The sequence below is a fragment of the Hyaena hyaena genome, unplaced genomic scaffold (genome assembly GCF_003009895.1).
Source record: "Hyaena hyaena isolate Hyena2069 unplaced genomic scaffold, ASM300989v1 scaffold_119, whole genome shotgun sequence".
NCBI classification, from domain to species: domain Eukaryota; kingdom Metazoa; phylum Chordata; class Mammalia; order Carnivora; family Hyaenidae; genus Hyaena; species Hyaena hyaena.
In genome coordinates, this window is record NW_024080750.1 from 1,678,320 (window position 1) to 1,704,460 (window position 26,141).

At 51.9% G+C, this 26,141-nt stretch overlaps 1 protein-coding gene across 2 annotated transcripts; it reads right to left on the bottom strand.

The window, feature by feature from the left end:
• PCK1 (phosphoenolpyruvate carboxykinase 1) lies at nucleotides 1-26,141 on the bottom strand. 2 transcript variants are annotated; one of them, XM_039236846.1, is made up of 11 exons: nucleotides 25,812-26,141; nucleotides 24,684-24,854; nucleotides 4,766-5,029; nucleotides 4,131-4,312; nucleotides 3,520-3,723; nucleotides 3,201-3,388; nucleotides 2,602-2,764; nucleotides 1,913-2,137; nucleotides 1,687-1,818; nucleotides 1,211-1,306; nucleotides 1-1,003 (listed from the first exon to the last, which is right to left on the bottom strand). In XM_039236846.1, exons 3-11 carry the CDS (start codon nucleotides 4,987-4,989, stop codon nucleotides 549-551), a joined length of 1,869 nt encoding a protein of 622 aa, XP_039092777.1. In that variant the 5' UTR covers nucleotides 4,990-5,029; nucleotides 24,684-24,854; nucleotides 25,812-26,141; the 3' UTR covers nucleotides 1-548. The 2 variants fall into 2 exon arrangements, with proteins under 2 accessions (XP_039092777.1, XP_039092778.1); XM_039236847.1 differs by lacking the exons at nucleotides 24,684-24,854; nucleotides 25,812-26,141 and adding an exon at nucleotides 5,207-5,275.

The window sequence follows — 26,141 nt, forward strand, 5'->3', positions numbered from 1 at the left end:
GGTAAGTAACAAGGCCTATATAAAAATAATTTAAACACGCACGCATATTAATAATAAAGCAACATTTCTTTCTAGCCACAACTAGTAGGTAATCTTGCCAACGATTTTTCCAAAGGTATTATATACATCTCAGATAACAAGAACTACAGACACACATGGACAGACACACACGTGCACACACACACTCACACACACACACATATATACAGCTCAAGTAGTTTTCTCTGTGCATTCCAGCTAACTGATACAGCTAAAGAGATAAGAACAGAAAAGACTAAATGCCTGGTGTCCTTAGGGTTGAACCACCGTGCACTGGATAGTGAATTTTGGAGACGTGCTAAGATTTCCCTTCCCAATCCCATAGTTACTAGCCTGTACTTTGTGGTCTTATCTGGAAAATTACAGTGTGTCTTTCGAATCGGTTCATCGGTATGGTCATCACAGTGGGAGAGGTGGTGTCAGCTGAGAAAACCCCACTCTCTCTGGCTCCCAGTAGATCTCATGGGTTGGAAAGGGGGATGATATTAAAGGGAAAGCTCTCGGTCTGATTACATCTGGCTGATTCTTTCCTTCAGGGCAAGCACCTCCCTCTCGATTTCATAGGGCAGGTCGGTGTTAACCTGTTCCTCCAGGTACTTCCGGACGTCCTCCACCTCCTTCTCCCAGAACTCCTTGGAGATGTCGAAGAGCTCCTTCGTGTTGACGTCCCCCAGGCCTTTCAGGTTCAGGGCGCCCTCCTCAGGGATGTAGCCTATGGGTGTGAGCTTGGCACCGGCTTCCCCGTTGATCCGATTGAACATCCATTCCAGCACCCGGGAGTTCTCTCCAAAGCCGGGCCACAGGAATTTGCCTTCCTGGTCTTTCCGGAACCAGTTGACATGGAAGATCTTGGGCAGCTTGGCTGCTGGGCGCTGGGCCATGCTGAGCCAGTGGGCCAGGTATTTGCCAAAGTTGTAGCCAAAGAAAGGCCGCATGGCAAAGGGGTCGTGCATGATGACCTTGCCTGTGAACAGAGAAGGGGAATCTCGCTGGTAAATCACGCTCTCACAGGACAACACTGGCACCGTTTTCTGTTGACACAGACATGTCTTGGTTTTGTCTCTCTCTTGCTATACACACAACAGGCAGAGACAGAGAGAGACACAGAGGCAGAGAGCCAGAGCACACCAGTCCTTCTTGTTTGTGGCTGGAGATGTTCACTGAGATTTACCTTTGTGTTCCGCAGCTGCTGTGGCCTCTGACCGCATAGCCGCCCCCACAAACACTCCGTGCTGCCAGCTGAGAGCTTCATACACCAGAGGAACACCTGCAGCAGGAGACAAGGAACACCCGCTTTAAAGGCTCTGACGCAAAGGAACATCCCTAAAAGGCTTCGCTGGCTGTGGGATCTCACGAAATGGAAAGACACGGTGGCACAGTATCTTTCTACTTGAGCTAATTTTGTCCTCCCAAAGTCAAGTGCACAAACCCGCTGTCAGAGTTACAGCACCGAGGCCACGCAGCAGAAAGTTACTTTAGACAAAGCTCTGTCAGGGCAAGGACCAAGCCTTGCCAATTACCCTGGATTTGGGGAAGCTGGGGCTCCTTGGCGCCCTCTGGCGAGATCAGGAAAAAGGAGAGATTCCGTCCAAGCCCTCTGGTAGCCAACACACCCGTGTTCCCAGACCAGACGGAGGAGAGACTCACCGGTAGGTCGGCGGCCTCCGAAGATGATGCCCTCGATGGGCACCCCTTCCGGAGACTCCCACGCAGGGTCGATGATGGGACACTGGCTGGCCGGCGTGCAGAAGCGGGAGTTGGGATGGGCGCAAGGCTCCCCTACAGCATCAAGAGAGGAGGGGCCCCTTAGCATCCGACCCAAACCAGCAGTGCCCACAGGCTAGAGCCCTGGGGTCCCCGGGAGGGGGCTCACCATCCTGGGGGGTCCATTCATTGTTCTTCCACGAAGTGAGCCTGATGCCCGGGGCCAGCGGCTCGTCGATACCTTCCCAATAAACGCCCCCATCGCTGGTCTCAGCCACGTTAGTGAAGATGGTGTTCTTCTGGATGGTCTTGATGGCGTTGGGGTTGGTCTTCACAGAGGTCCCAGGAGCCACCCCAAAAAAGCCATTTTCTGGGTTGATAGCCCTTAAGTTCCCTGGAAAGTGGTCAACCAGAAAAGCAGACATGAATGCCAAACAAAACATAATGGATATTCTTAGCTCTGGCCAGGCTACTTTTTACACCACATTCTCAAGTCTTTTTTCCCCCTCTCTTCCCTAGAAGAGATTTCTCTTTTCTCGTCCAAGCATTATTTTCCACTTTGACACTTTTACAACCCTGTCTTCCTCGTCCCGTTTCCACCAACAGTGTTTTAACAAATTTATTGTAAAAACCAGCAGCAACATATGGCTCCATTTCAATCCAGATTCTATATTAAATTGAAGAATGCTTACAGAATACATATCCCTAAGGCTTTGCAATATCTGAAAGAATGGACTCAAAGAGCCAAGTGCTGAGGATTTGGGAGAATTTGGCATGCTTTCAAAGCCAGAAGTCCACCCAGGTCCAATTAGCAACTGACAATTAGCAATTGTCAACGGTCAGGCCTAAGAGAGTCACCTTGTTGGTCAAATTTCATCCAGGCGATGTCATCACCTACACACTCTATTTTCCACCCGGGGAGGCTGGGGTTCATCATGGCCAGGTTGGTCTTCCCACAGGCACTGGGAAAGGCTGCTGCGAAGTACTTCTTCTGGCCCTTGGGGTTGGTTATGCCCAGGATCTGTTGGGGACAAGATTCCCCCTTAATCGGCTTCCTCGCGTCCCTCCCGGTGGCCAGTGGTTCAGTCTGGGAGCTTGCCCAGAAGCCCCGAGGGCAGGTTCCCAAGCTGTCAGCACAGAGCCTGACGCGGGGCTCCAACCTATGGACCACGAGATCGTGGCCTGAGCTGAAGTCAGACGCTCAACCGGCTGAGCCACCCAGGTGCCCCTCAAAGCGAACAAGAAAGTCAGAACAATCTCTCCTGATCTCATTGCATTTAAAGTGATTCAAAAGAAGCATTAATCATCCTTGGTGGGATTTTTAAATCTGTCCCTGGGACACATCGGCCTTGCCTGGTGGGAACTGCACATGCATCGGCATTTGGACCTCCGCCCATGCCCCTCCCCCACCCCAAGTCCTCGCCGGGCGGGCGTGTGCACACCTTCCTGCAACTTACCAGCATGTGCTCCGCCAGCCACCCTTCCTCCTTGGCCAGGCGGCTGGCCATCCGGAGGGCAAAGCACTTCTTCCCAAGGAGCGAGTTCCCGCCGTACCCACTCCCGAAGGAGATGATTTCCCTGCGGTCGGGCAGGTGGGCGATGAGCGTCAGCTCTGGGTTACAAGGCCAGTTGTTCACCAAAGGCTCTGCATGGGAAGACACACCCCGGTGAGCGTGTGCTGCGCCCCCCAGGGGGGGTCCCCAGGGCAAAGGCCCCGGGGTTTAAGGCGAAGCTTGTCTGTCGTCGCAACTTCTGATTCTGAAATCGCACACTTACTTTTTAGAGGCAAAGGGCATCCCACAGAATGGAGGCACTTGACGAATTCCCCGTCACCCAGCGCTTCCAGGACGGCCGTGCCCATCCGCGTCATGATGCGCATGCTGGCCACCACGTAGGGCGAGTCTGTCAGCTCGATCCCGATCTTGGACAGGGGCGAGCCCAGCGGCCCCATGCTGAACGGGATGACGTACATGGTGTGACCTGTGGGGGCCGGTGGGTGGGAAGTGGTGAGAAATGACCCCGGGCTCACAGAGGGCGACACCAACATCGCCCTTCCTACCAGCACCTGCCCACCCCACCCCCCTAATTTTGAAGACGCCACTGGAAAGTGAACAGAATGCAAAAATGAGTGGTTTTTATAAAGGTGAAATTGAGTTTGGCCAAGCTATCCCAAGTCCCCACATTGTCGTGGTCGCAGGGGACAGTCTGTAAAGCCAGAACCGAGCCACGCATGTGCGGTGCATCCCGTTTCCTACGTGGGATTTGAAGCTCTCTGAGGCCAGGGGAGCCCCCACTGCTGTCATGGTCACCATTAAGGGGACATCATAACAAAAGGTTTGCCTTTGCTTCTATTTGACATTTCCCAGTCAAGCAAATGTTTCGTTCACCTTTCATGCACCCTGGGAACCGGGCATTGAACGCCTTCTCAAAGTCCTCCTCGGACATCCAGCGACCTAGTTGGCTGGGGCCACTTTTGGGAATGGGCACTGTATCTCTTTGCTCTTGCGTAATGATGACCGTCTTGCTTTCAATTCTGGCCACATCCCTGGGGTCAGTGAGAGCCAACCAGCTGCAAAAATTAAAAAAAAAAAAAAGGATTAGAAACGAGAGGCGGGAAGTGTCACCCCTTGCACTGCCTCTGCGCATGGGATTCCCTTCAGCCCCGCGTCAGGGAGGAACAGACCAGCCCCGTTCATTACGTGCTCTTCCCACACCTCACAGGTGCCAAGCACACGGACGACACAGTGGAGGAGACACTACTAGACCCCCAGCTTGTCTTTTAGGACAGGGCAGGTCTGACCGCCATTTTTATCGGGGGTTTAGTTCGCAGAGTGTCCATATGTGCAGACTTGAGCCGCTCTATGAATGTCATTAAACTGAAGCCTGAATTGGTTCTGGCCATTTCGTTACGTTTGTGAAGCATCGACAGCCCACCCCAGCCCCCGCTTGGCTCTGTGGTCCACCTCTGGCCAGCGGCACCGTGGCGCCATCGGGGGCGGTGGGGACACTGGGGCCTGCTTACCAGTTGTGGTACTTCCGCAGCCTCTTGATCATTCCCTGGGCCTCCATTTGGTCCAGCAGCTTCCGGTTCTCGCCATCGGAGCCATCACAGATGTGGATGTGGTCAGGCTGGCACAGCTTGGCACTGCTCTCCACGAAGGCTCTCACCGCCTGGGGCAGGCTGTCCAGGGTGCCCTGGATGACTTTGGCTGAGAAATTGAGGCTGTTCGGGAGCTGAGGCGGCATTTCTACAGGGCTGCACTAAGGGCCACGGACGCACGCTTCCCTGAAACAGAAAACCCGGGCCTCGTGAGCAACGTCACAGATGCCCTCGGAGAAACTCAGTGTGCTTCTTTGATGGCACCTCGCCGGACAGTCGAAGCTCTGGGGGGTGGGGGGAGAGGAAACGAATTCACGTTGTCTCTGTCCCCTTTAGGCATGTGAAGTAAAAAGCTCTACCTACCTTTCTTCTTTTGGGATGATCTTGGTGACAGATCCAAGGGTGCTTCCCGCTGGTGGGCAACCGTTCCCAGTGGGAAGGCCGTGCTTGCTGTTCAGAGGCAGGACCTCCGGCCTTAAATCCCAGAGAGGAGAAAGGCCCCGCCCCCCTGCAACACCCCGGGGAGGCTCGTCTCTGACATCAGGGGCAGGACTTTGGATCCCGGCCACGGTCCACGGTGCTTCTGGACGGGCTTACCACAATAACCCCCAGGGAGATAATCATTGAATAGATAGCTGTTAATGAGTGCCGGGGGACCTGGAGTCCCAGAGTCCCCAGGCAAGTCCTTACACAACTTGTGATTGACTAAACTTTGACCCAGTTCACTCTGCTGATGTAAAACCGTTCGACCTTCCACCGATGGGCAGGTGGGATCGGGGCGCTCCTCTGGGGCACCCGGGACCCTGGCGGCACATTCTGTGTACCGATGGCCACTGGTTGGCAAACATGGCCGAGGTGACGTGTCACCCCACAGTCAAAGCCTACGGAAAGAACGTGCCCAAATGTGAGTGAACGCGTGGCTCATTGGCAGAAGTTGGACCTGACTGGGGGCGAATAACCTTACTGAGTGTCCCCTGGAGGCACCCTCCCAAAATATAAATCTCTGTAAGGGCAGAGATTTCTGCCTCTTTTGCTAATTTTTGTATGTACAGTTCCTAGTATAGAGTGGACACTGAATGGGTGAACAGCAAGCGTTGTTCTAAATGCTTTGCATCAACGGACTCATTGCCACCCGCTAGAGCCTACGGACAGACAAGGAATCCGAGGCACAGAGAGGCCAAGTGGCTACTCCCAACCCCTGGCTGTTGGGAGATTAGAGGGAAGATTGGAGCATGAGCAAGCGGGGCTCTGGGGTCCCTTGTGAGGTGCCATTCCCTGTTCTGGAACTTTCCGTGTATTCTCCAAGCAGTTCTGGGCTGGATGCAGTTACTTGTGGAGACGACTACACGTTTCTCATTGCCCTTGCGATTCTGAGCGCCTGGGGAGTGAAGGGGGCTCGGTGGTTTTGCTAGATTACCCTTGAGCAATGAGACCTTTATAACAGCTGTAAAGAATCTGCTTAGCCAGCTGTAAGAGCTTCGGTCCAATTTAATGAACTCTGGAGCTGCTTGCTGGCATTTCGAGAGCGCTGGGTGAGAAGTCAGGAGCACAGGGCCAGGCCCCGACTCTCCACAGGCAACCCAACAGCGCGGTGAGGGGGTGCCCTGTCCCTCGGATGAGGGTGGGTAGGGATTTACCTGCCTCCACCATGGGGGGTACAGAGATAATTCCATGACCGTGTCTATAAGGAACTGTACAAACACAAGACTGGGATGGGGCGCCTGGGGGGCTCAGTCAGTTGGGAGTCCGATTTCGGCTCAGGTCATGATCTCACGGTTTGTGGGTTCAAACCCCGCGTCGGGCTCTGTGCTGACAGCTCAGAGCCTGGAGCCTGCTTTGGATTCTGTGCCTCCCTCCCTCTCTCTCTCTCTGCCTCTCCCCTGCTTGCACTCTGTCTCTCTCTCTCTCTCTCTCTCTCTTTCTCTCAAAAATAAACATTTAAAAACCACAAGACTCTGGGAATGGCAATCTCCGATCAAGAGTGTCCAATCAGTTGTCCCCATTGCCACATTAGGTACACGTCACCAGCTTCCACCAAAATTATCAACCCACTGCTATGTCTCATTTACTTAAACTCTTCTTCAACCAATTGAATCTCTCGGGATCAACACCATATGAAAGGTTTTCCTTTATTTAAAAATATTTCCTGTTTAGGTCACTGGAATTCATTCTTAGAGGTGCAGTCAGCCACCTAAGTTTGTGTCATGTCTCAATTCAAGTGTAATGACGACGTAAATGGTCAGCAGCTGAGGGACACTTTCTGAGCTCGTGACATTAGCCAGTCAGATGCACAACCATAAACACACAACACACACATTCATACCAGTGCGGTGCCTCTCACCAAATGGATAGAGATTCCCATTTTGCTGATAAAACCGTAATAGGTTTGATTCCCTCAAAGTGCACATAGATTGAAAACAAGAATGACAAGCCAGAACTTCTCTGCATTTCTAAATGCTCCCCATAAATTCAAGGTGTTTATGCTCTGAGTCTTCCGGGAGAGAAGTAGCTACAGCTCAATTAAAATGCCCTTCAGCCGTTGTTGAATTGCCCACATTTACCTCGGGGAAGGCTGGCATCATTCCTTTGCACCCGTCCCTCGTCAAAGTGTGAAAAGGGCTTTTGACGTCCCTTGTCTGACGTCCCTTGTCTGACATCCCTCAGAGCAAAATGTGGGTTGTAGATTTAGCTGAAAATGCTGAGTTTGTTAGAAGAGAGGGTTGCAGAGGAAGCTGGGGTGTTGAGGACACGGGGCGGAAGACGGACAAGCTTCACTTACCCCTCTGTTGACAGGACCCCGCTTTGTCTCTGTCCCTGGAGGAAGCCTGCCCCAAAGGGGACTCGAGGGGCTGGCCAGAGACATGGGGACATCTCCCCAGGCTTAGGTGTAAGGACCCACCAAAACTGCCCGGTCACCCCCTGCGAGGACGTGTGGCTGGGGATGGTGGGTGGGGACGTTGGCTGGGGACAGTGGCTGGGGACGGTGGATGGGGACGGTGGCTGGGGACCTCTGCTGTGCTCCCGATGTGAGTTGCATTTGTCGTCTCTGGAGTAAACGCCATAGGGACCCCCTAACTTTTGGGGGGTGGCTTCACCAGCTTCGTCCTAAGGTACAAAACTGCTCCTCTTTTTAACAACATATAAGACGTTGAGCCCGGACAAAATTGCTTTTTATTGAAAGAAGGGGAAGGAAAGAAGAGACACTGACAAAAACAGTTTCAACCCCCAAAGTAAGTGCTTCACTTCTCCTTGTGAGGCTCCGCGCACACTTGGTAGTGGTGGTTACACCGCAGGCTGGGTCTGCGGTCCGAGGAGGGGGCGGGCAGGACCCTGAAGGGCCTGCACCCAGCAGAGCAGTGGAGGAGACAGCAGGGAAACAGGGGCGGGGCTGCCACGACTCACAAGGTGTGAGCAGGTGAGCGTGGGGGCGGGGAGCGCCACCTTCCAGGTCAAAGGCGGAAAAGGAAGCCCTGAACTTGAGGAGGGGATGCCGGAGACAGTCTGGCTGAGACACACATGGGCGGTCCCTTGGTCACCTGAGGGCTGATAAACAGACTCCAAAGACCACCCACGTCAGCACTTGGACCTCCTGCGGAGTCAGGATGGGCAGCTTCCACACTGCGTTCTGAGGGATCCAGAAGGATTCCACTGCGCCACCCCATGGCGCAGGGGGAAGGCCGTGTGAGACGTGCTCAGAGCTCTGCACACACAGCATCTCTGACCTCGTCGGTGGCACCTATTGGGCTTCCATACTTGATATTTGTTGGAACAAGGAATTCAGCCAGAGCACATTGGAAATCCACAATCACAAGCAATTCTTTCCTGGGGACCTAAGACCGTGCAGGCCCAGAGGATGCAAATAGGACATTCTCCCAAACTCAGGCTCTCAACTGCAAGATCATGGCCTCCCTTCGCTACCCTCCCCCCTCCCCCAGCCGGCCACAAAAACGCCCCTCGGTTCAGGAATCTGCACTCAGAGGAAATCATAACTCTTTCTTGGCAAAGATAAAAAAGGGACAATAGTTTTCCAGAAGGTGATGAGAGACCAGCAGTGTGAACGCCACGTCTTGTCCTGGATCCAATGATAGGTGCGCAAGTCAGTTCTGGCCTCAATCGCCAGGAGGCTGCGCAGAGGGCACTGACTAGCTCAGCCACGGAGGCTTCCGAACAGCAGGAAAACATGTGCCGCTGGGCAATGATCTTCCTGGGAATCACCTGCCAGGGCAATCCCAGTTGCCCACCCCAGTGGCATTTGTTTGTTAAGGACAAATATTTACCTGTCCTACATTTACGGAGTAATCCTACTGTCTCTGAGGTCTGGAGGGTATTTTTACAGAGTTGAAGGAGATGAGTTTCTATTTTGGCACCGTAAGGATCATGTAATTGAAAGAGCCCTGAAAGGATTATGTTAATCCCACCTAACAGGTAGAGGGGTCTCCTTTGGGGGGGGGCAGGGATTCCATGTTTCAGAAACTAGACAGAGATGGCAGTTGCCCAACACTGTGAAGGTGCTAAATACCACTGGAGTGTACATTTTAAGATGGGTTAGGTTTTTAAAAAATTTTTAATGTTTATTTATTTTAGAGACAGACAGACAGATAGAGTGAGTGAGCAGAGGAGGGGCAGAGAGAGAGGGAGACACAGAATCTGAAGCAGCTCCAGGCTCTGAGCTGTCAGCACAGAGCCCGACGCGGGGCTCGAACTCACGAGCTGTGAGATCATGACCTGAGATGAAGTCAGATGCTTAACCGACTGAGCCCCCCAGGCGCCCGTAAGATGGGTTGGTTTTATGTTATGTGCATTTTATCTCAGTTAAGAAACAAAAAGGACTCTGAGGTCCAGTCTTTTATTTTGAAGATGTGTGAACAATGGCCAGGTGTAGGGAGCAGGTGTACCGGGGAGGGCTTCTCAGAAGCCCCCACCCAGGATGCGGGCAGGTGTCCAGCACCTCCACCCCCACCCCCACCCCGTGACCCAATCCTTTTCACTTCTCTCGACAGCCTTGCAATGTCTGGAGACCATGGGCTTGGACTGAATATGCACTCACCTGGCAGAGACAACAATTTGTATCATTAGGGAACCTTCCCACAGCAGGGCCACTGTTTTGTTAGCATATTCTTTCCACGGTGAGAAAATAAAAATGCATCTAGGGGTAAACCACTTTGCTTGGTGTGTGCTCGTAACGCATGCTTTTTGCCGCAAAGATGTGCACATGAAGCGTGTTAAGTGAACGCTCATAACCAGGTGTTCGGAACTTTCTCGAGGGCTGGTTAGTGCCCATTAGTGACCCATGGAAATAGTGACTCCAGAAAGTCTTGTGTGTTTTCTTTGGAGATTTCTCTGTCAGGTTTGTGGGGAGGCATAAAGGAGCGCTCGCCAGGCAGAAACGATGCACGTGGTGGACTTCAGTAGTACAGGCCACACCGGCCCGGGAATGTGCCCCTCAGAGCACAGTGTCGCCTCTGTGAGATGCCGACAGCTTAGACAGAGGACACAGCAGGAGACTGGCCCTCCGGCTCAGGACAAGCAGATGCTAGAGCCGCCCCCACTGTGAGCCCAGAGTTGCTCTACTCTGGGCAGCGGGAGACAGCAGTACCGCCCTGCCTGAGCCACTTGAGTTGGGGGCCTATATTTGCAGCCAAATACATCCGAAGCGAGACAAGGATCACACACCCAGGTGACCCGGAGCCCAGACTCGGGAGACCTGAGTTGGCTCTGGCCCCAGCTCCCCCGGAAACCTAAGCCCATCTCCCTCTCTTCGCCTGCACAGTGTGGAGGTGGGTAAGATGCACCAAGGCCATTTCCATCCGTAAGGTCCTGTTGAGTTATTGCTGCCCACATTCACTGCCACAGATCCCGAGTCTGTGGTGGCTTTGGTTTGGTCTTCTTTCCCTCTCCCCTCCTTTGGAAAACTGGCACCACTGTGCTGGCTGAGCCTCTCTTCCTGTTGGAGGCTGGGGGTGGGGAGGCATGGGCATATCCACCGGGGAAGTCAAAGTCACAGACCAGGCAGTGTCGGTGCACAACGACATGGGGTAGAAAACGGCAGCTCATCAGGATAAGACAAAACAAAATGAAAGACTGGGTTTGCCCTAAAATCTTACGAACCCCACCTTAGTTCTCTCCCTCGAGCTACACGCTACAGACGGAACAGACCCAGGTTTTGGCCCAAATCACAAATGTCTCAACATCCCCTTGGTTCCAAAGCTTTGTTTGCACAGGACTTTTAGCGTCGATGGGGGCTAGGGGGTAGCTGTGCGGCAGGGCCCGTGTGTGTGTGTGTGTGTGTGTGTGTGTGTGTGTGTGTGTACCCTCATACATTCTCCAGGATGTCCCACATAGGAACTCATTCCAGACAACCGGAGGGACTGATGTCCCCAACGGGTCCCTTATTCTCTCTGGTCTCGGCTTCCTCATCTCTACGCTGAGATGGCCCTTCTGAGTCACAGGGGCCCTGCTTTCAGGTACCAGAGTGTCAGCCCGTCCATCCTCTGACTTTGCAGCAAACAGTGAGAACAGATTTGCCGTGAAATGCTGTTGCAAACGCACCCCCAGAGAAAAGACGGCGGCACCCGGCAAAGCACGGGGCAAAAAGAACTAATTGCATAGTTACCACAAAAACAACCCAACGCCCTTATTTTGCAGCGAGAAAATGGATCCACTTTGCGGCGCAGTTAACTCTATTGGAAATAACTATAATTGCTCTGGAACTGAACACCACCCGCCCCTTGCGCTCGCTGATAACTATGCAAATTCTTCCACTTGCCTGTAAAGTGGCTCAGAACAAAAATGCCTTTTCTGGTCCGTGCTGGGAATAATTCCTGAAACCCAGTACATCTTAACACACCCTCAGCTCCTCTCACAAGGGAGGGCTGACTCATACCACGGAGACTCAATGACAACAGCCCCCCGGGGTGGGGGGTCCAGCCAACAAGTCTCATCAGGGGCTGGGGCTTCTAATTTTCAGGAACCCTGAAATACTTCCAGGTTGAATTCGATAGAAATCCAGGCCCCTCAGGACTGTTGTTTTCATAGCCTGATCCAGGAGCAAAGCACACTTAATGGGTAGAGGGGTCTCCTTTGGGGGTGATTCAATGTCCTCAAAACATGCAGAAAAGCCCATTTGTCTGAACAAGGACCACGGAGTCTGGTGGGAAAGGATGCCTACCCACAAGCCCCCGTCCCCAAACTGGCCTTCATTGCCTTGAGGAGATAACCAAGTAAGATAAGTGGTAAAGGGGAAAATAAATCTTTGTTTCGGTGTTTCCCGTATTCAAAGACAAAGAGCGATTGTCAGAGGCACGAGACACCAGCTGTGGGTGTGTGGAGTCACACGCCAACAGGGGTGGGGACAATTTATCTTGTTGGGAAGTTGGCGTGCGAGGCAGGATCAGAGGACGCAGTGAGTGGGGGACCCTCTGTACCCTCATATAAAGTAGACGCCATGATTCTTTAATTTCCAATCAGGCTGACTTTGATCTTGCCATTCCACTGCAAGCCAGATGAGGTCCATTTTCTTTCCTTGGTTTGCAAGAGTCGTCTTTCTGAACCCTTCTCTGCCTTGTCCAGGGCTGGCACGGCCATCACCGGCAGGGTCTGGGGCAAGGACACGACTCCCGGGGGGCTCTCGGCTGACTCTCCAGCGAACAGGCCAACTGCTCCAGGCTGGGGAGCAGTGGGGAGGTCTGGACTTTCAGACACCACCCTCTCTACAGAGGCGGACCTACCTCGCCGAGCGATTGATTCCATCTGGCCGCTAAGGTCGTCAGAAACAGGGCCTGGCTCCACGCACTGACCCGCAGGTAGGGCCTGAGCTGTCCTTTGGGGAGGCAGGAGACCTAGCCAACCGCAGGCAGGAAGCAGATACTTGTTCTATCTTGACCGTGTGGCCTTCGTCAACTTGTGATAGGGAAAAGATAGGATAAATTAGGCTGAGAGGGAAAGGTTAGGACCTGAGGTCCCTGGGTGGGGGAAAAACACATATTTTGGGACAATGCTGGGAGTGGCCGACGCAGAAAACCCCTTGGGCGTTGAGGTTCCTCTTGAGAATGTAGCAGACACCACCCACTCCCCTTTAGATTTCCCTCAGGAATCTGACAATCAAAATACCTAAGGAAAATAGGTCAACCATAAAACTTACGTTCTACGAGGGACAGTGTGACCACAGGCTGGCTCCTCACACAATGGAAACGAGTCAGTCAGGAGAGGAGAACCCAGCACCTAGAGCTTTCCAGCCAAGAAGGTAGGACTTGAGAAGAACTAGGGGACGGCAAGGGGGAAGACCAGACCCCTACGAAACAAAGCCCCTCTGTTGATGATGCCTAGAGGTGGGCGCATCCATCTTTGAACATCTTTGAACGCCCCCTCTCGGCAAAGAGAGCTTTCACACTATTCTCACTTCCGTATACTCTAATTCACCTCGGCCTGAGGCTCATTTTATTCTGTCCACCTCTTCATTCTTTGACGCGGTGAGAAAATGAACCCAGGGTATTGGGGTAAAAAAAAAATCCTGCAACAAACTCCTACCCTCTCTTCGCTTCCTCAGTTTCCTCTTCTGTTCACTGAGGATAATGACAGTGCTTGCTTCACCGGGCAGTTCCCGGGATCGGATCTGGTAAGTTGAGAGCACGGTTGGCGCAGCTGAGGAAAACGCTCATAAATGCTGGAAAGAACAAAGCACCGATCCGGGCGAGGAATTGAACAGAGGACTCCTCTGGGGTGCCAGGCGTGGGAGGGAGGGGACAAAAGAGCAAAGACAAAGTCTCCAACTTGTGCGAGTCAGTGTTCTCCCTTCTTTCGACGACTCCGCACCTCAACCCCCACGCGGCACACAGTAGGTGCGCAGCAAACGTCCACTCAGTAAGCCCAGCCGGGGAGACAAGTTCTGCGCACAAATGGCTAAGCACCAAGCGCTCTGTGCAGGCAGTAAATACGCCCAATAAATGTACCCACTCCCTAATAAATCCCTAACCACAGAGTGATGGCAGCATCACCTCGGGTTTCTATTTAACTTTTTCCATCTGCTTTCCTGTCTCCTCTTCTTCTCGCTCATTTCCTTGAGTCAGATTTATGTTATCATGTGTGCGGAATAACCGCCTCATTTTTCACTCCTGACGCCGCCGTCCCCCCACCCATCAGCTCCCCGGGGCACGTACGGCTCCACTTATCCGAAGCCACCCCGAGCAGGCATGTATCCGAGCTGTGTTGTCTACTTTCCTGGAAGTCCCGCGGTGCACTCTCGTAATTGTGAGCATCAGTAGCCACGGGACGGGCACACGTTCAATGAGATAGGGCACTAAACGGCCTGAGCCGTGTCCCGGGTCATGAGTTACAGCCTCACAGGCTCCTATCCTCACAGGCGGGAGCTCCTGGTGCATAGCAGCACAACAGCTTCTCGAGGGGACGGGTCTTGATGGCCTTGATGAATGGCTGGAATCACGTTCCACCTGCCCGACTCGTTCCCACCGCGAGCTTCCGAAAATATCCTTTCTTCCCTTGCCCTTTGCAAAGTGCTCAGGCACGAACCAAAGTCCATTCCCGAGCCAGGCACCTAATTTTTATTAATAATATCTTCACTCTATCAATCATTGTTAACTAACGGGAACATTTGAAGAAATTAATGTGAGCCCGGCGAGAGGGAACAGGGCAGCTCGTTACAAGTCCCCACCCCTGTGAATTCGGCAGCACTGACTGCATCACAAATACGCATAGCGACTCAGGCTGGCCCCACTTGACTTCCCCCCACAGAGGACACTATCTCCTTCAGAGAGCCGCCTCCTATCCCTGGGCTGTGCTAAAGGCTTCTTGATTAAGGCTTAACAAGGGTTTCTCGACAGCCCACCTCATTCTCCAGAAGCATGGCGGTGGCCGCAGCCCCTCATGTTGTGGGGGCCGGGGTGGGGGGCCTAACATTCCCTTGATGCCGAGGTCAGCCTCTGGCAAGGTGGCCTCTGCAGTTTTGCCCAAGGGTGGGGAACAAAGGAGAGGGAGATGCTGGAGAAGGAAAGGCCGAAGTGGAGAGGTGTCCACTTGCCCGCCCCCCCTCCGCCCACAGGCTTACTACTCCAACCCAACCTGAGCACTGCAAGCTGAAAAGCCCACCATTTGTCTCTCAGGCTGTAGCATCTTGGGAATGAGACAGCTGGCCATGGAGCAGCAAACGACAGCCTCAGAATGCAAGTTCAAAAAGCTGCAGAAACACTCTGAGCATTGAGCATTTTTCAACAAAAATCGTGAGAAGCCACGAGCAAGTGAGACTGGATTTGTAGCTTGCTGTCTGTCTGTCCTGTGGCAGTCAGTGGAAGACCCAGGTGCTTTGGGTCAAAGCATGTTTTTAAAATATGTCTGATGATTCATTTTTTTGGTGTTTATTTATTTTGGGAGCGAGCACGTGCACGTGTGAGAGTAAGCACGGGAGGGGCAGAGAGAGAGAGAGAGGGAGAGAGAGAATCCCAAGCAGGCTCCTGACTGTCAGTCAGCACACAGCCTGACGCGGGACTCGAACCCACGAACTGTGAGATCGTGACCCGAGCAGAAATTAAGAATCGGATGCTTAATCAAGAGAGACACCCAGGCGCCCCGTAAAATGTGTGTGTTTGGTGATTTATCTCAAATAAGTCTGTGGTTAGACATTTCTGCATATGTTTTGAACGTGTGAAGCCTATTCGAGCAGACTTAATGCTTGGCTTTTTCCTTCCAGGTGAATATCCCAGGTGCCCTTTATGTTAAAACGAGTCTTCGTAGCTTCCATTTGCAGACAGACCAGGATTGCATAATTGCATTCAGTAGGCGACTATTCTAAAGTAGCTCCTGTGAATGATTAATGATAAATTCTCTGGGGAAAAAAACTTCTTGGACTTTCTTTGTTGTACTTTTCACAATCAAATGCGATGCTCATCAGCTGTCTTCTGTGAGCTGTCACATTATTTAAATGAGTGCATGTCTGACATTTCTGGAGGGGCGTGCTTGGTAGGCACTGAAAAGTAAGGGTCTCCTTGCTGCTTTGACGGGCACCGTTTGGGCTTTTCAAAAGGGAGGTTTGGAGCACTTTAATTCTGGAGCAAGTTTGCCATCGTTAAACACAGAGTTAAAAGACTCCCAGATACTTTGAAGAAGAAGAGCAGAGCAGAGGAACGCTCCACGGTGACATTTGAAAGGCACCGTGGAGGTAATGACTGCTCAGAATATACTTAGAAACGCTTCGCTCTCCATTGTTCTTTATGTATGTCATTATTGTCATGTCAAAAAAAAGTTGGTGACATGTTGTTCTTCCAGAAAAGAAGGTCCAAGTCCACAGGCGAAACCTAACTGTGTACGCGGGAAACGGAGGCCTGAACGTCACCTCCATGAGCACAGAGACGGCGTCACCTCTGGCCGCCGGGCTTTTCAGCCAAAAGACATTTTATTTTTTGCAGGTTGGCCCACCACTGCTCCATTCCGTGCTCTGCGGTGCCTGGGATGCTTATCGGCACAGATCTGAGCAAGATCCCCAAGAAGCCACCAGAAGAATCCTGAAAATTCCAGTCCATTGTTCCAGCAACACGTCCTGTCCGCTGACCCCCCAGTCGGTGTCGGATTGTGGCCCGTCTTCGGTCCTCGGGAGCTTGAGGGCCACGGCTTCCAGGTCAGCTTCCCTTCCGGGACTTAGACTTGCGCCACCTTTGTTCCGACCTCAGGGCCTCTGCTCTGGTTCTGCCTCCCGCCCGGAGCCTCCCGCCTCCCGCCTGCTTTGTGCGTGGTTGGGCCTTCTTGTCATTCAGGGGCTTCAGCGCTTCCCGGGACCCACCAACACACCGTCCCCTATTGTGTTTCCTTCCTGCCACTTATTACTTTGGTGACATTTGTGTCTTCATTCATCTACCTGTTCCATTTCAGAGTCCCTGACTCAAACGTCAGGCACGCAAACTTGTTCTGAGCTCATCTCTTTGAAAACACAGCACTGAGCCATGAGTCACCTTAGACGTGAAAGCAACAGTGCACTTTATATTAGTGACTCATGTGTGTTTTTGAAATTAAACAATAATTTCCTTTATGCTCTGTTCGTTTATATAACCGTACTGGTAAAAACTCCTATGAGTCAGGAAGGAGAGAGGTGGGGGTGGGAGGGGGGGTCTTAAGTTCATCTTTTGTCACAAGATGATCAGTCACCACTCGCCAGATGTCAGCTGATTACCTCGAACACTCACTGTTTTAATGGGACCTTTTTCTGGCCATTATTCATTAATTTACTCATTTATTCATTAAAACTTCCAGAGTAATTTACCACCTGAAAAGAGAGATGACCGCGGAAATAGAGGCATGTTGCAGAGAGTCCGCAGTGAGTGGCCTGAATGAGCCACTTTAGAAAATACTTAAAAATTTTTCAATACTGAAGGTATACAAATTAAGGGGGGGGAAAGCCAAGTTTCTGTGGTAAGTTATAATATGATAATACGTATGAAATGCAGGGACTTCATCATTTGCAGTATAATGGTTATTATAATAGCATGGTATTATAAAAATAATAGGGTGATTATAAAATCCTAGGGAATCTACCTCACCTTTTTTGAATTAAGATATAACAAAATTACCCCCAGAAAACAAAGTATGCCTTCTATTACTCTCATGAGACATGAGCTTGGCCTGGGCAATCCACAGAAACTTGCTTCTTTCTGTTGTGTGTCTCCTTTACGGCTCAGAGGCCTTGCCTCGGGGCAGAGAGACGACACGGGAGGGAGTCTGAGCCCGGTCCTGGCCCAGGAAGCTCACGGGGCCGCTCTCTGAGGGTGCTGGCTAAGAAGCTGACAGCAATTTTGAAGGCCGTCTTCCTCTTTTCATGCGGTTATGACCTTTCAGAACTACAGAGAACCTTCTAGAAGGAGTGTGAGTCTCTCCTCAACCCACAGAGGCCGCTGTGGCTGAGGATGGTGCGCGACTCTCTGTGGGCTCGAGGGCGCAGTGAGGGGCCCCCGTCTCTCCAGACCCCACCCCTGACAGCACACAACCACTGCACCACGCTGGGAGCCTGGAGCTCACCTGGCCTGCCGGTCTTGGCCAGGTCCTGCCGGTCTTGGCCAGGTCCTCCCGGCGGGCAGGGCACTGCCAGAGCTTGAGGGTAGCAGGGTCCCTGGTGCAATTTGTCCCCTTGACCCACCGAGGCATGCCCTCTGCAAGCAAGTCATCGTCTGACCCAGGGCCTGATGAAGCCACTGCCGACAGAGGGAAGAACAGGCCACTGAATGCCAAAGACCGGAAGCCCCATTTCCTTTCCGGTGACATGACAAAGGAAATCCATGCCGTCCAAGCCTAGGTGGCCCATGAAGACCCCTCCCTGTGCCGGAAACCACCCTCCGGCCCACTGTGAGAAAGGCACGTTGAACCACGCGTGCGGTGGCTTCGGAAGGACGCCAGGGAGGTTAGAAGCACAGAGCCCTTGCTGTGTGACCCAGCAAGTGGCTCAGTGTCCTCAGCTCAAGTCCGGGGAGAACAGTACCGACTGCATGGGGCCAGCGCGGGGTGTACAATCATTGCGGCCATCTGGATCTTTCTCTGCTCCTCTCTCTCCCCGTGGAAAAGTAAGGACACCCAGCGAGACCTCAGACATCACCCTGCTGCTGCACTTTACTGACACCTGCAAGCTTGGACACTGTCCCCCGGCGCAGCCCACGGGACCCCCCCAGCACCCCTTACCACCCCACCCCTCCAGGAGCGCCGAATCTCGGGCTCTCCGATCATGTTTCCAACGTGAAAGTGCACTTATGATTTGTCTGGCTTCTTGATTTCTCCTAAGGCAAAGTGACAGCCTCCTCTGCTCTCCCCCTCGGTGTCGGCTTTTATGTCTTCCTCTGGTTTTCCATCTTGCCTGCTCCCCTCTGTCGCTCAGCCCCCGCTGTATTCAATCGTCACTTCAGCATTAGCCCACTGTCTACCTGGCAGCCCGCTATTATGCACTTATTTTATTACTTGGTTTCCTACCCTGATCTTGTGATTCATTTCTAACCTTTACTGACTGTAACGTAACTCCTTTGCTGTTCGTTCTTCCCTCCCCGCCAGCCCCCTCAACCTTCAACTTGCAGATGACAGCTCCAGTTACGGCCCGGAAAACAGTCTTATCTGCAGCCCCCAGGCGACACTCCTGTTTCTCACTGAGCAATGAGTTTAATCAAATAAAGTGCAGTCCTTAATGCTTTCAAGTCCTTCTGAATAAGATCAGAAGAGATAAACATGAACCGAGGAGGAAAAGAGGGGATCAATGGGGCCCACAGGCAGGGAGGTATTAGACCCGAGACTGAAGTCAAGAAGCTCCTGTGTTTAGCCTGACCTTGCTCGATGGTGTGGACAGAAGGTTACGAAGTACAGGCCACCGGTCATCATACTAATGGTGCCTCCGAGTGAGTGTGGGGTTTCTAGTTTTAGAATCATATGCGACAGTTTAAGAACGAGGAATCCTGTTGTTTTCGGGATGCTTCCCAAGAAGAAACCCAAAATATGAAACATCACGGTTACAAAACACAGTGTGTCCTTTTCCTGTGGGTACAGCTACATGGTGTTGGGGTGGGATTTTCTGGGGAGGGGGCTGCTAGGGAAGGAAGGGGCGGCAAGAGAACCTTAGAAATCGACGGGTAGTAAGGGCTGGAAAGCGGCACGTGACTCAACGCCCCGATGTTCAGACGAGGAACCTGAGGTCCAGGGAGGTTGAGAAGCTCGTATGAGGAATGGAGCCAGATCTCTTGGCCCGAAATCCAAACTCTTCCCGGCAACTCAGCACCTGGAGGTAGAACTTCTTTTTCTTTTTTCTGTTTATTACTTATTTTTGAGACAGAGAGGGAGAGAGAGCACGTGCGCACAAGCATGAGTGGGGAAGGGGCAGGGAGAGAGGGAGGGAGAATCCCCACAGGCTCTGCGCGGTCAGCACAGGGCCCGATGCGGGGCTCGAACTCATGAGTCGTGAGATCATGACCTGAGCCGAAACCAAGAGTCAGACGTGGAGAAAAACTTCTATTGATTTTTTAAAATTCTGTTTCAACTGTTTCTGGTTATGATGTAATACGATGGATGGATGCTTGCTTTGCTTTCTCTCGGTTACTGGTCCATGGGATGTCTCTTCTCTCCTTCTCTCTCCATAACAGCTGTGTGGAGATAACAACTCATTAAAAGTACACGATTCGGGGGGCACCTGCATGGCTCAGTCAGTTAGGCGTCCGGCTCTTGATTTTGGCTCAGGTCGTGATCTCGCGGTTGGTGAGATGCAGCCCCGAGTCAGGCCCCACACTGACAGCACACAGTCTGCTTGGGATTCTCTCTCCCCCCCTCTCTCTGCCCCTCCCCTACTTCCACCCTCTCAAAAAATAAATAAGTAAACATTAAAGAAAGGTGTACAATTCAGTGGTTTTTACTATATTCCTAGAACTGTACAACCATCACCCTGATCATTTTGAGGACATTTCGTCCCCCAACAAGACACCGCCTCCCCCCTTCGTGGTCATCCTCTCTTCCCCCCTCCCCCTAGGTCCCTGGCAACCACCAATCCACGCTCCATTTCCATGGGTTTGCCTCTTCTGGAGACTTCCTTAAAGGGAATCATGTGGTGCGTGGTCTTTTGCGATTGGCTTCCTTTCCCTCAACATCATGTTTTCCAGATTCATCCACGGTGTAACATTACCAGTACTTCGTTCTTGTTTGTGACTGGACGGTATCCCACTGTGTGGATGTGCCGTTACCCACTCCTCTGCAGGTGAGCACCGGGACGGCCTCCGCGCGGGGCTAGGATGGATCATTCTCTTTTTATCTTTTAACGATGCTTCATAAACTTAGCAACTGCAGCTGGCCCCACCTTCTCCTAAGCTTGCCTGTCTGGCCCTACGTCGTGACTTGCCCAGAGACCAACTATCTCTGGGTTGACCGCCCCTTCTCCAATCCTCTTTAGCAGGCACTTGTTCTTCTGCCTTAAACTTGACATTATCTCCAAATGGCAACATGTTTTGAGAAACGTCCTCCGTGGCATTTCTGGTCTTCTCTACGGCTCCCTTTCTGTACGCTCGCTTAAAGATCTTTTTAAAATTCTGAGACGCCAACCCATCCATTCTCATTTTGCAGATCCGTGAGGCTCTGTTGACAGGGCTTTGCATGGAACATTTCTGCCTTCTGTCTTTGGACACCCCTCCCCCCCGCCCCTCGCTTCCCAAATCCAGTCTTCACACCTGTGACACGTAGGAAAATCAAAGGTTGTTCAAAAATAATGAAGCTGAATATCAAAGAAGTGAATAAAGCTTGTGAGAGACAAAACCCGAATCTGGCCCGGGTCTGTTGATGCCCACCCAGTCGCAGAAGCTTTCCTGTCAGACCTTGCGGCAACGATTCAACTCACCGGGGACGGATAGGGCGCTGGTGTATGTGAACGGGAATTAAAGTTTCCTTTTAAATCATTTATCTTCCAATGAAAAATCAGTAGGTAAAACAGGACCTAATTAACACTGGGTAAAAACGGTGTCATGATACCAACACCGCACAGCTCAGAAACGTGGACGGGATGCTCTCGCGATCACGACGAAATGGCAGTAAGCTAGCAAAACACATCTGCTCTATACTTCCATTAGTAATTCTGACCGGGGCTGGGTTAAAGTTTACTTCTTAAGCTCTTTTAAGAAGGGCTTTGCTAAGCAAATTAACAGTACCAACAAGATTTCTGGGTTCTGTTGAAACTACTTAAAAGCACAGGCTGTTTCCAAATACATGAGGCAGACCAAGGATTACATATGCACTTATCTCTCCGCGGGTATTATACACGGGCATAAAATCAGCAATCAATCCGGAGCTCACAAAATGAAGTTCTGAGGCATTCTTGTCTGTTTACTTAATATTTCCCTAAAGGATTTTATTAAGTCATAGTTTGCTAGGCCACATCTTGCTTGGTTTGAAAGTAATAAAATATCTTTTTTTAATTGGCAAATAATTTAAAATTTTACCCAGTGCGCCCGGCCTTCTCAGACATTAATCCAAATTATGATCGGACGAACGATTCCAGTCGTGATAGAGAGATTTACAAACCACTGAGTTCCGCTGGTAAGGAACATGCGAAATTGGACAGTAATGCAGACAAATAAACGCACAGGGATAATAGAACAAAAACCCAGAGCTTAGACACATTAAGTTAAGCTCTGTCCTTAAAAACCATTTTGTGGTAAATATCGAGAGGCCAGACAAGGTGCCTCTGCAATTTAGAATAAGATTATCATTAAGAAGGAGAGGAAAGAGGGAAGAACTCACGGAATCTCAGTTAATCCACTTGCAAGCACCCAATGTGGGGGTAAATCATTGGCCCCATTTTACACAGGACTCTGTGGCCCGGCGTGCGGTCTGGCATGCTTAATTCCTGGCCCTGAGGTTGTAATGTTGCCATTGTGGGCATCTACAAACGGAAAAGAATGAGCTTCTTTAGAAAAGAAATTATTCCAGGGGCACCTGAGGGGCTCAGGTGGGTTAAGCTCCCGACTTCAGCTCAGGTCATGATCTCACGGTTTGTGGGTTCAAGTCCCACATCGGGCTCTGTGCTGACAGCTCAGAGCCTGGAGCCTGCTTCGGATTCTGTGTCTCCTTCTCTCTCTGCCCCTCCCCTGCTCACACTCTGTGTGTGTGTCTCTCTCAAAAATAAATAAACATTAAAATTTTTTTTTAATTAAAAAAACAAAAAAGAAGTGATTCCGTGCAGAGGTTTCCCACCGTGGGGCCAAGAGGGGTCCCGCTCGAGCTGCAGTGATGTTTGGAAGGCTGTGATCTCGGCCACAGCGGCGTGCTCCACGTGAGCAAAGGCAGAGCTGATGGAAGCCGGTGAAGGTAGAAGGTCTGTGGGCATCTCCCTGAGGGCTGACAGAGGAGGCTGAGCCTGGTTCCTTGGTAGATTATCCCTCAGATCCTTAGTTTGTAATAGCCATTTAGTGGAATTAACGAAATTTGCCATTAAATGGACAAAAGAGGGGCGCCTGGGTGGCTCAGTTGGATGTGCGTCTGACTTTGGCTCAGGTCATGATCTCACGGTTCGTGGGTTCGAGTCCTGCGTTGGGCTCTGTGCTGACAGCTCAGAGCCTGAAGCCTGTTTTGGATTCTGTATCTCCCTCTTTCTTTGCCCCTCCCCTGCTCACATTCTGTTTCTCTCTGTCTGGAATGGGGCACCTGGATGGCAGAGGTGGGGTCTGGCCCTCTAGAAAGGGAGCACTTATTGGAAATAAAGACATTGGCACCCTGGCTGATACACCAATGTCTTCTGAGTCTGGGATGTTCTCCCGTGGGGTCACGACCATTGTATTTCTGGACATTCAAGGCAGACCCTGAGCCTGAACAACAGCTCCAGGGTGACCCCCCCAACTCCTTGTGCCATCAGTCGTCCCACGACACAACCCATGACAAAACGCAGCAATTAACAAAGCAAAATGTCACACAAACAACTGCAAAAGAAAAAAAAGCAAACCCACAAATGCCGCCTTATAGACATTAGCGTGTGTATGTTTGACAATTTTGCAGATAGCAACTGTACAGAGAAGCTTCTGCTTGAAGATTAAAGCCCCTATGAAAAATGCCCCGTGGTATCTTCAGGCGTGATTACCTAGAATAGACGTCAATAGCCATTACGTCCTTAACATTTGCACTGACAATTCAGACTCAGAAGCATTCCATCACACGAGATGAACATTTCGATGCCGCTAAGAGCGCGGACGTCCTTGAAGCCTGCCCCCTCCATCTTCTGCTTAGCTTCACTTCCATGCCTGGCCCGGTATAAACTCCACCTTCAAGTAGCCAAACCTTGCCCGGCACCGTCCTGCGCCAGCGAAAGAAGCAGAAAGCGAATTGGTTTCTAAGCTGCTGATTCCCCAAGTTCATCACCAGCTCCTGCTGGCACGAAGGCCCGTCGGTGCCAAGCAAGGAGTCAGAAGCCTTTTGTCTCCGTTTATTTGACGGCTGCTGGTAATTAGAAAATTAGCTCTAAATTCATCTTTCAAAAGCAACTGCAGTCCAGTCTCATTGCTGAAGGGTACTCGGTCCATAACTTCCTGACAGATTGCTGGAGGGAGGTCAGAGACAACGTCAGGAAGAAAACACTCCAAAGGCTCTGAGGCAGTGGGACAAAAAGCGTGTAGTTTCCCATTAACTCCGGAGCCCTTCACTTCCGTTCTCCGGGACGCTGTGTGTCCGAAAGCGGAAGAGGGTTCGTTTGTTCCCTTGCACGGGGATCACGAGGAGAAAGGGTGAGCTGGGTGAGGGGATCACGAGGAGAAAGGGTGAGCTGGGTGAGCTCTACTGTGGTCAAGGCCAAGAGCATCAGCTGTGCCTCACTCCCATTCACACGGTTCACAGCAGGAACTCTGGCCTTTTTTTTTTTTTTTTTTTTGAGAGACAGAGAGAGACAGAGCACAATCGGGGGAGGGGCAGAGAGAGGGGGAGACACAGAATCGGAAGCAGGCTCCAGGCTCTGAGCTGTCAGCACAGAGCCCGACGCGGGGCTCGAACTCACGAACTGCGAGATCATGACCTGAGCGGAAGTCAGACTCCTCAACTGACTGAGCCCCCCAGGCGCCCCAGGAGCTCAGGACTTAAGAGCACATGGTTATTTGGACTCTTCCAGGTCATTCCGCAGATGAATGCCAGGCACTGTTCAAGGCTGTGTGGAACGGAGCTCAACAAGACCTGGGGCTACATCCCAAAGGCAGACCAACAATAAATAGGCAACACTAAGCACGCAGACAAGAATTCAGATAAAGGAGATTTTACAACATGAGATGTGCTGGAAATCATATGCTGGGGAGGGGGTGCTCTAGCGAGCAGCTATCCTGGGGAAACGGCAGTTGTGATAAGGAGCCACCACGCTTACCTCAGAGGGAGGAGGCCTCCCAAATGGGCACGAGTTTGGCATTTACGAGGCAGCACGAGGCAGCAAGAGGCTGGAGCGTGGCAACAGTGGGAAGAGAGCTGATGCAAGGTCCAAGCTGCTGGCGGGAGCCGGGTGGCGCAGGTGCTGCAAGCCAGGGCGGAGCATGCCGGCCTGAAATGGAGGAGCCAACATCTTGGCCTCCTTCTAGATCAAACGTTCAAGGTCAACAAACCAAAGGCTGATTTCTTTACGCTTCAGCCCGGGCTGTTGAAAATAGTCAAGCCTAAATACTTCCCCAGTGAGCATCTCCGTGAACGGCAACCTGATAAGGAAGGAATCACAGCTCCCTCAGACCTGCAGACGAGGTCGCTGGCCTCCCTCCATGCGCGGCCAGTCTGAGATCACCCTCCACAGAGCGACACCTTTGCCGTCAGCAGATGGCAATGCGACAGACGTCCCGATCGGAGAGGATGGCAATGACAGTCTAAAGCACTGCCTTAGGCTCTCTGGGGGGACGAGAAGCCATGAGACAAGAACTAAAGGGAGAAAAGCACTTTTTCTTTTTAAAATAAGCTTCACGCCCAGCATGGACCCCGAGACACATGACCCTGAGATCAAAACCTGAGCTGAGATCAAGAGTCAGACGCTTAACTGACTGGGCCACCCAGGTGCTCCCAGAAAAGGAGCTTCTAACATGTAAATTGTGGGGCCCCTGGGTGGCTAACAGGGAACGATGGGGCTCAGGCTCTGAACACAGTTGAAACTGTGGGTCGTCCAAGTTCACATGAAAGTTCCTCAAGAAGCTGCACTGGCCTCTCAATCTCGAGTCCACAGGTCTGGCGTCGCCGAACAGGGAAAAGCTCAGCGTGTCTTCGTCAGACCTGCCGAAATGGCCGCCATGCAGCTGGGGGGTCTTGTCCGGAGCCCCTGGCGCCCCCCCCCCCTTTCCTGCACACTTCCCAGCCCTGCGCCTCAGACAAGCTCTCCGAGCCCCGTCCCCCAGGAGGGGATTCGAAGAAACGAATGCCAATGTGGCTTTGGTGAACTGGGTGCACTATACAGACATTAATTACTGTCATTGCAGAGGGTTTGAGAAAAACGAGGACAATGAATTAATCAAGTGCTTACAAGCGCTAGGACGCGCCGACCATCCGATTCCTCCTCCAGTGTTTTCTCGTTCTGTGACTGAATAACGAGAACCAGTGGGAACATGCCCCAGAGTCAGGTCACCAGCTGGCTCCGGCCAAATCTCCTTCCGGCATCTATTTTGTTTGGTTCACAAGGGGGCGTAACTGTCCTTTTACTTCGTTGCCACTGTTTAAACCCGGGAGAATTCACTTACGCCGCCAGGTCGTGGCCTTCTCCAGAAACGCAAGGGGCGGTGCGCCTCCCGGGGGCTGCGAAGGAGCCGGAGCACCGACCCCCTCGGGGTCGCCTCCAGCGGCCGAGAGGCGGCCA

Excerpts from the sequence above, each read along its gene's own strand:
- PCK1 (XM_039236846.1), bottom strand. The coding sequence starts at position 4,989 with ATGCCGCCTCAGCTCCCGAACAGCCTCAATTTCTCAGCCAAAGTCATC. Across the intron at positions 3,724-4,130 it reads GTTCCCAGGGTGCATGAAAG|GTCACACCATGTACGTCATC; the intron begins GTGAACGAAACA and ends CGGCCCCCACAG. Across the intron at positions 3,389-3,519 it reads ATGCCCTTTGCCTCTAAAAA|AGCCTTTGGTGAACAACTGG; the intron begins GTAAGTGTGCGA and ends CTTCCCATGCAG.